The sequence below is a fragment of the Channa argus genome, chromosome 17 (assembly GCF_033026475.1).
Source record: "Channa argus isolate prfri chromosome 17, Channa argus male v1.0, whole genome shotgun sequence".
Classification (NCBI taxonomy): domain Eukaryota; kingdom Metazoa; phylum Chordata; class Actinopteri; order Anabantiformes; family Channidae; genus Channa; species Channa argus.
The window spans coordinates 8,573,162-8,582,923 of NC_090213.1; the positions used below are offsets into that span (position 1 = coordinate 8,573,162).

General features: G+C 39.3%; 1 protein-coding gene across 2 annotated transcripts; it reads left to right on the forward strand.

Annotated features, from left to right (window-relative positions):
* The first annotated feature begins 2,829 nt into the window (after positions 1–2,829).
* On the forward strand, positions 2,830–9,665 carry LOC137102136 (reticulon-4-interacting protein 1 homolog, mitochondrial-like). 2 transcript variants are annotated; one of them, XM_067481320.1, is made up of 9 exons: positions 2,830–3,473; positions 3,581–3,729; positions 4,238–4,306; positions 4,929–5,053; positions 5,494–5,542; positions 5,661–5,797; positions 6,337–6,520; positions 7,969–8,064; positions 9,087–9,665. In XM_067481320.1, the coding sequence occupies exons 1-9, from the start codon at positions 3,149–3,151 to the stop codon at positions 9,297–9,299; spliced, it is 1,347 nt and encodes a 448-aa protein (XP_067337421.1). In that variant the 5' UTR covers positions 2,830–3,148; the 3' UTR covers positions 9,300–9,665. The 2 variants fall into 2 exon arrangements, with proteins under 2 accessions (XP_067337421.1, XP_067337420.1); XM_067481319.1 differs by having other exon boundaries at positions 5,661–5,786; positions 6,314–6,520.
* The last annotated feature ends 97 nt before the right edge of the window (positions 9,666–9,762 follow it).

Sequence of the window (9,762 nt, forward strand, 5' to 3'; positions counted from 1 at the left end):
CAACATAGGATAACAACAGTAAAATATGTTGCATCAGGTTTTATTTTTTTCATTTAAAGCTTGTTACCTCATAATAAATGTTCAGAAGTAAATGAATACATAAATAAAGTAAGTATATTCACATGAATAAATGGAAATAAATACATAAATGAGGTGCAGGTTCATGTCCATGGTCGACTGTGGTCTTTCTGTGGGGAGTTTGCATCTTCTGTCTTGCGTCTGTCTCTGTATGTCTCTCTGTGTTGGCCCTATAGAATGGGGACTTGTCCAGGGTGTACCCTGTCTTTTGCCCCATGACAGCTGGACTCCAGCCTCCCCTCAACCCTAAACAGGATAAGCAGTTACAAATAATGAACGGATGGATACATATATAAATGAGCACGTAAATATTAATTCTTAAGCCATTGCAATGGAATTGTATCTTTTATTAATATTGTTCTCACAATATCAAGTTTTTTTCAAATTGCTGTTTTCAAACGCTACTTATTTCACAACTGTTTTTTATCCATCATGCCCCCTGACCCTCTAAGGAAAGTTAACACAATGACTGTTACCAAATTTACCCAAAACAAAAGGAAAGAGTCATAATTTTGCTAATTAAGTAAAAACAACACCTTTCGTTTTACAATATAAATGATGAAATTCCATTTCACTAATGAGGTTGAGTTGTAATAATTTTAAAAATTATCTCACCAATTACTGCTGCATTTATATAATATAATGTCACTGTGACATAAAATGCAAATTTAGTTGATACAAAATACTTGCGATGTATTGACACTTCAGCTACCTTTGTTTGTTATAAAGCATTATAAAATAAATCCTATACACTATACAAACTTATATAATACATCATGTATGGGTATGTATTAATGAAATTGTGTGATAAGAAACCAATTTATTCCAGCTCTGTTGTCTATATATCACTGTTAATGCATCTAAATGTTTCTGATGGACCTAAACCAATCAATCACTGTGCATAATATGGTCACAATAGTTACCATAAAATGTTGATTATTATTTTTACTGGAGACTGGCAGTATGATCTGTTCAAGAAAAAATGGGGCAGTTACCAAGGAGAGAAACCAGTCGTTTGTTCTAAAAATATAATCCAAGAGCCCAGATAGTGAGAGGTTATGGTGCACAGTCCATGGCTTTTCCTCTCCATTGAGCCTCAGAAGAAGCTTCAGCATAATAAACAAGGCTCACATGATAAACAAGGCTTGTGTGATCATTATCCAAGCTGTGAGGAGCCACTCATGCTTAACCCCACTGCAGGCTCACATTTAGCAGTAGTGTGCCAGGCATCTTGAGATTTGTCTTCTAATTGGTTTGTTTAACTCTGGGATGAACTTAAAAGAAAAAAAATTTATGGAACCGCAGGTGAAAATTATGTTAATTCAAGATTCAGAGAGTTTTTAAAACTTGGAAGGAAACTGTCGAAGAAATGTCCAACCCAGTCTCAGGTACCTGGTCAATAAGCGACCAATTTTGTTAAAGTGCTGTCTGAAAGATGACACTCTGTTCCCTCTTTTTGTCTGAGCAGCAGACAGCAGTATAATTCATTAGACAGAACCTCTATAATGAGCCAGCATAGACAAAGCACCCAATTTCCAGCATGTCCTCTTTCCCCTGGGAGCTTTGACAGTGTTGTTTGTTGCTTGGTGTCATGCTCAATCATGATTGCAAAGCTACGGGCCACTGTTCCTTTTCTTTTCTCACCTCTGTCCCTCTTTGTCCCTGAAAAACAAGAACATCAGTTCTGCTCACAGATTATGTCATTTGCATTAGACAAGTGTGATTAGTTTTTTTCTACAGCTCATAATTAGGATAACAAGGTGAGTGAAATGCTTCTCTGTCTTAGCTTTTATGCCTCATGAGATTTCCTGATGGAAAATCAAGTCACTCTTGCAGCGGAAATCCTTCTACCAGTAATCTGTAATGGCCAGCAGTAGGGCAGCTGATGAGCACACACAGTAACCAACATGAAGAATGAAAAGGCCTACAGTCATAAGCTTGGGTGCGATGCATCAAGAGGGCTTCTTATATGTGACCACATTCCCCAGATGAAGTCATGCAGTGAGAAGTGGATGCCATATTAATACTCTGAAGCATCATGTAAACATTAAAACAAATCCCAGTGCAACCCCCGTGTGTATTGCTCAAGGCTAACCACATAATGTTTTCAGGCCTTTAAGTTTTAATTTGCTGATCAGTTTTCTGTCCATTAGACTTTTCTACAGCAGCATGTCTTCCACCCATTTAGCTCCAGTTGATGGAGCAGTCTGCAATCACTTTAGTGTAGGGTGGAACTCTGAAGCTTACTGTGATAACTTTTTTCATGTATACTTGTGCTTTTATGGTTATAGTTAAAAAATACTATATTTACATTTACATTTACATTAAGTCGTGTAGCAGATGCTTTTATCCAAAGCGACTTACAAGTGAGGTACGAGGCAGGCAAAAATATATATCTACTAGATCTTTGTGTCGTGGTCATAATGCCACCAGTGAAATAAAATTATTTTTCTTCTATTAAGCTTTAGGTTAATTCATGTTTTTGGTGTGTTGCTATTTTATATCTAAAATTGATATGCGATACAATTCATGTTAATTCATATATTATTTTAAACATATTTAATTCAATATTATAATCTATTTCTAATAAAATAAACTACATTGTGCACGCTTCACAGAAAGAAAAATATGTAATCTTTAAATTTCGATATAGTAGTGTATTATGTGTATAAAGTGCATTACTTTCTATTAACACACGTCATAGTCATTCTCTTATTCTATTGGCCGAGCTATTTAGCTAAAGAATGCTGATTGGTCGTGCGTGTGAGTTCAAAGTTCAGCTTGGTTTGTAGTTTCCTGCGTGTGATAAATGCTGAATTCTTAAACAATAGTTTTTTTATCTTACGCTAATGTGGCACTCGATAATACACTTAATGTACAGATTGACATTGTCGCTTACGGTTTTGACCTGTTAAGAAGAGTTCTGAGTTTGTGTGCGATGCCAACCTGGACATGCTACTGTTAGCTCACAGGCTACCTAGCTAGCTAAGTTTGTGACAAGTGTACTTCCATATGTTATATTGTATAAAAGGATGACCTTGTAAACAAAGGCGCCGGAAGGACGATTTAAATGGGTTCGGTTAGAGTAATGGCAGTAAGTAGGCTTCTGCAACTGCATGTGCTTAAAGCAAATTTGCTTAAAGCGAAAGCAGAAGGCTCGAGCAAAACATTAATATTTGTCAGGGCTGGGGGCAGGACGTGCTTTAGAAGAAATGTCTGCAGTTCACCTTCAAGAGGGCAGAGCAGCATGTCAGCCTGGGTCATTGATCAGTATGGCACTAATGAAGTTTTGAGGTACATAGATGAAATCCCTATCCCCACTGTCAGCTCTGTCAGTGAAGTGATGATTAAAGTCCATGCGGCTAGTCTCAACCCCCTTGATATATCTATGAGGGGTAAGTGTTAAACTAATGATCATCACGGTCACTTTGGACCAGAGAAACATAATTCGCTACTGGTTTGGGGTTTGAATTTTTCTCCTACCTGCATTTTCTAACTACAGGTGGTTATGGGGCTAAATTGCTCAAATTAAGAAGGAATCCAATGTGTGTGATGGACAATACTGAGTTCCCTCTGATCCTGGGTCGTGATGTGTCCGGTGTAGTGGTGGATTGTGGCTCTGAGGTTACCCATTTTGCTCCAGGAGATGAGGTAGGGTGTGCTGTCTCTCTATTGAAGTGAGACCCTGCTACTCTACTGTGATTACTGTACATAATGGTATTTACTTAATGAAAGGCCTCAGCCATAAATTCTTTGTTTATTTTTTCAATCAGTATTGCTGATTTTTGTCTCACACTCTCAGACATCAATAGAATAATGAAATATCACCTCTGCAATAGCAATATAAGCGGCACCAATATATCTTATAATATATCTTTGTCAACTTTTTCTGTTTTTTTTATTTAAAAAAAAAAGCCAGAAAAACATTTCTGGCTGGTCCCCAGAGGAGTGGGATCATAACACCTGTGAAAAAAATTCAGATATAATATTCTAGCAATGTTCCATCAGTTCAAAAATATCTTTGGAAATGACTAATGATCAGAACAGATGGGAACAGCTGACTAAGAGGTTATTAACTGACTAAGCAGATTCAAAGACTGCGAGTAGGCGGTTTAATTGACTTCTTTTCAGGACGTTAAATGTTGCATTTATGTTCAAGGTGTGGGCTGCTGTTCCCCCATGGAAACAAGGCAGTTTTGCAGAATTTGTGACTCTAACGGAGAATGAGGTAAGATACAGAGTTAAATAATGTGATTGCAGTATAATTGACTGATAAACTCAGAAGCTCTATTTTTTGTCTTCCAACATTTAACCTGACAAAAATTAGTTTTTCACATTGTTGCCTTTAAAAAAACAAATATGGAAAGAGTTGATTAAGAGCTGTTACACAAACAAAGCATGAAACAAAAGTTTGGGAGAAGTGAATCCTGTTACGTAATCCCGCAGTGTAATTAGGATTAAGTTTGTTTGGTTACATGAGCCACTGTGGCAGCAATTACAGAGCCTCACAAATTTCCCCGTGTTTTCTTGCTCTGCTGTACTTAATTTATTCCGCAGTAACTAGTCAGCTGCCTTCACAGACGCCAACAGGTCTTTGAGCTTTGTGACATGCTTTTTTTTTTTTGTTGTTTTTGTTTGTTTTTTTTTGTTTCCCTTTTGAGAAATTAGACCAGTCATGCAGAACTTTACTCTAATTAAACATCAATGGTGGAATTCTGATTCATATCAAAATGATTTTTAAATTGTGACTAGTTGTCATCAGATTACTAGTGAATTATAGGATGTAATTTTAATTGACATGTTGATTATGTCACTAATGTTTGACACTGTCTGTGTGGTTGTTTTTGCAGGTTTCTCATAAGCCCAAATTGCTGAGTCACACAGAGGCAGCCTCCATTCCCTATGTAGCCAGCACTTCTCTGTCTGCACTTGTAAATGCAGGTGGTCTTTGCAGGGACTCCTCTTCAAATAAAAGGCAAGCCATCAACTTGATCCTGGATAACCTTGCACTGAATCCCTCTGCCCCTTCAGCATTTATACAGAGAACAGTGCAAGTGTGAATCACAGTACTGGGTGAAAAGTAAGACTAATTCTAATGTGCTTATTTTTTTTTGAGAAGAGTTTTAATATGATAAAACACCTTTTATTGGCACCTTAATGTCAGTGGCAGAATTGGTGTTTCATTTCATTCTAGTTATTGTCGTATGGGTTTTTATGTCTTTTGTTTAATCTGCTGATTGTGAGAATTTAACCTGGTGTGTAACCTAATGGAACTTTCACTCCTTTACTTATGTCATACCTTTCAATCCTGCAAATCCCCTTTTACCCCCCGAGGCCTCTGCTTGTAGTAGCTTCTTTGAAATGAGTCACACAGTAATTGAATGACCTTCTGGGTGCTGGGGTTTCTCCACCTAGAGTTTTGATCACCGGTGGATCAGGAGGTGTTGGAACATTCTCTATTCAGGTGTTTATCCCTCTAGATGCTCTACCAATTATTTCTGATTCTTTCAAACTGCTTAAGTGTTCTGACCACTCACCATGTCTCTAAATTCCCATTGTTTTTTCCCTCTGTGTGCTGCCAGTTGTTGAAGGCCTGGGGGGCCCATGTGACAGTAACCTGCTCCCAGAACGCCGAAGGCCTTGTTAGAGGGTTGGGAGCCGATGAGGTGGTGGACTACACAGCAGGAGATCCAGCTGACCATCTAGAAGTAATGGAAAAGTGTGTGTTTCTAGAAGTAACTAGATTCTAAAACTGTACAGTAGATTATGTGTCAAGTGGTTACATTAGATTGTTTTGTTTTTTTTTGATAGCAAATCAGAGCGGAATGTTCTTTGCTCTCCCTAAGCTCAGACTCTAATGAAGTATGATTAGAGTCAGTGCCAGTCCAATAAAGGTGCTAATGAAAAGGAATCATCCAGTACTGGTAAAATTGTGTGCACCTCCCCATCACCAAATGTGATAAACATCTTCTGTTTGCATGGTGCACCTGCTCACTGACTCCCTTTCTAGTTTCCATGGATACCAGGGCTTAAGGCCCGAACAACCGCTTGTTCACCCCCCTCCATACCCCCAATACGAAACAGGAAAACCCTAGCTTTAGCTTAAATCCAAACCTAGATCTTTTCCCAACATGATAAAACATAGATAGAACATAATCGCTAACCTGCTATGAATTCTGTACAGTATATGTTCCAGCGTATTGAACCTTTTTTTTTTTTCTTTTATGCCTGACAGTGTGTGTTTGCATGCTCATGCAGGTTTGATGTGATTTTGGACAATGTCGGTGAAGACACAGAGGAGTGGGCGATGGGCCTCCTGAAGCCCTGGTCTGGGGCTAAATATGTCACGCTGGTAACACCTCTACTCCATAACACTGACTCCATGGGCCTGTTAGATGGGACATTTCATGCTGGATTTAACCTGCAAACGAAGGCAATTCAGGTAAACATGAGAAAAATGTTGTACCTATCCCTTACTACCCTTTTGTTTATTGCTTATAAAATATTTCTAACTTGGCATATTTCCTCTAGTCATTATCATGGGTGTGGTCCAGATCCTTCCAAACTGAGAATGAATCTATGATCCTCAGTGACATGGACAGAAACATTATGTAATGGATGCACACCTGTTCCAGTCTGTAGACATGTTTATTTCCATTCGGTTGATCAGATGAAATTCATTTGAAATATGGCAGCAAAATCATGTCATAACCTCACTCTGCTTAAAAGCTTGATATTGTCTTATGGTAGTTTTTTGTGGTTGATGTATTGAGATATACTCTGTAGGGCGTAAGAAATCCGAATGAGTGCAGGTGAAAAGTTTGAATCTATGCATGCGTTGCTCATGTTGCTGCTCATACGTCTTCTTCCACCGGCTGGCCTGTTAGTGGAGTGTGTGTCTCTCTGTGTGTGTGTGTGTGTGTGTGTGTGTAAGGAGGGTAGGGGGTGAATGAGCGAGGACAGGGTGGAGCTGCTTTAGAGACTGAGTCAAGTTGTCCAGAGTAGTGGTGACAGCATGGCTGCCAGTGTTAGAATTGCATAGATGAGACTGTGCGAGTGTGGGCGTTACTAAAGTGTAGATGCTGTGTGTGTGTCTGTGTTTACCGCTGAACCAGCAGTATTTGGTGTTTGTGCAGATTGTGGCCGACTATCGCCCCCCCGACAAATGCCAGTGTTTGTCTGTTTCTTGCCAAGCCTCCGGGCCCCTTTGTCCATGGGAGCAGCCAGCTGGTCAGTTTGCAGGAGTCACTGCCTCATTCTGTCTCTGGACATCGTGTCTTTTTCATCTCGGGCATCACAGCACAACTGAGCCCTCTAGTGTTAAACCTTTTGGCAGGACTGAATGATTAGAAATAATCTGTTTTTTTTAGCAGGCAAAGATAGCTTTACCAAAGCCAATGAGGTGTGGCAAAAGGGATGCAGAATGGTATGATCAAATATCAAGCAGTGTTGTATTTCAGGATTAGTACATGGGTGTATAGTACTAATCTTCCATTTCACATTGTAGATCATTTTCTGGTTGCCTTTCTTGGGAATTCTGCCTTGTAACTTAATACTGTGTGCAGAACTACAAACCAGTTTTCAGTATATTTTTAGTAACAATATGATAAACATATATAATTTATATATGTAAATTTTAAGAGAAATCATTTAAAAAGTGAGTGTTTTTTACTATTTATACTCATCCGTCATCCTTTTTCATTGTTCAATTAATGCATCATATGTCTGGCATTTGTGATGCCACGGGGGCTTTTTGTGCCTCTGTTTTTGGTGACTTTTTATAACTTGTGACTTGACAAGGGTAAAGATGTTTTTATTAATATTTTAAGGCAGAGCTCAAATTAGTAGGACCTCTTTATCATTTCATATCCACTCTGTTTGCCCCACTAGAACATATTATCAAGAGGAGTTTTCTACCGGTGGGGGTTTTATGCTCCAGATGGGCCTGGCCTGGATGAGATCAGAGACCTGGTGGATGCAGGGAAGGTACTGTACTGCTTTACTACCCATATTTTAGTGTTTAGTACTATTCATATAATAAAGTGTTATTCAGTACTATTTATACGTACAGAATTGTAGATCCTCTTATTTGCACAGTATCAATCACAACCTAGGGTGAAGATAATACAGCACGTGAAATATGAACATACCATGGATACCACACATGCCTGTGTTCAAGGGTCCCTTGTGGCTTTGTTAAGGAGAGAGGATTCCCACTGTGCTGTCGGTTGATTGGTGGTGTGCACGGTTGGCTACTGGGCGATTGAGTCAGGCGCCAAGAGACGGCAAATGGATTTTTAAAGTGTGCTGAGCAACCACTCGCAAAAGCGTGCGGGACCTCTGGCCTTTTGTCCTGGGGCTTACAGCGAGCGACACACTCAGACGAGTGGTGCGAAGCCGCAGACACACAGCCCCCAGCACAAAACGCATACACATACTTTCTCTCTCCATGTTCTATTCTCAGCCAGAAGTGTGGCTGGTTTCCAGCGTGACGCCACCGCGCTCCCCATTCATTGTTAACGACGAGAGATGCTGACCAGAATAACAAGCTTGGCTGCTTGTGTTGTGGGACTAGCACAGGATTGTCCAGCCTCATCACATTCTGTACTCCTCCCTCACCTTTTTATATTTACAGCGATGAAAGCAGAGATAATGTGGCATTAGCAGCTTATGAGTAATTGTGTAAAAAGGATTAAATAATAGGATTTTATAATTTCTGATTGTCGTGGATTGACAAACAAGCTGGGCCCAGTTAAATTAAAAAATAGGCTAATTATTCATTTTGTCTAGTTTAAATCACTTCATGGATAATGTTTATCCCATCAGCACAATTTAGAAAAATGTGTAAATGCTGTTTGGTAATAAAATAGGCAGGCAAATGAATAAAAGTCAAATGCTATTTGTCCATCCTGTGTCTGGTTTGCTGAAGGTTTACATTTAAACCTTTTTTCCTGGCTGTTGTTATTGATCTTATATTTCTGGTAATTTTTTTTTTGCTTTTATTACAGATCCTGCCAGTTGTTGAAGCCCAGTTTCCATTTAGCCAGGTGCCCCAGGCTTTTCAAAAGTTGGAGCAGGGCCACGCCAGAGGGAAGACAGTAGTCAGGGTGGCTGATGATGATGATGATGATGATATACAGGCTGAAAAGTTGGTGCAGAACATCCGCACAGAGTCTCCAGAGTCAGAGCAGGAAGTGCAAGAAACTGCCAAACAAAACTAGAGACTGTACACACAGTGCCAAGACAATTAGTCTTCTGTGGTTCCTCTCACCTTTACTTGTGACAGCAGCAGACAATATTGTCCAAACAGATAAGTGGTACTGCTGTTGTTTGAAGACTACAAGTGCAACCTGAGCTTATAATGGGATCACATCAAAGGCTGTTCTTGTTAAACGTTAAACCCTCCTGTGCAATCTGGAAATTTACGCAAGGATATAGGTCGCGCTGCATTTATGATGTGCTGAAGTAACTATAATAAATACCATTCAGGTCATCAGCCAGCTGCTCATTTCAGACAGACATTCTATTGCTTTCTGATAACTGCAGTCTGGAGTTACACAATAAAGCATCTGTTACAAACATGGTCAGTAGATTCTATTTTCTTCTCAATAGATGCGTTTGACTAATAGGTGAAGCAAAAGCAACACTGTAAGATGTGTAGCAGTTTGCATTTTATTTGCTCAC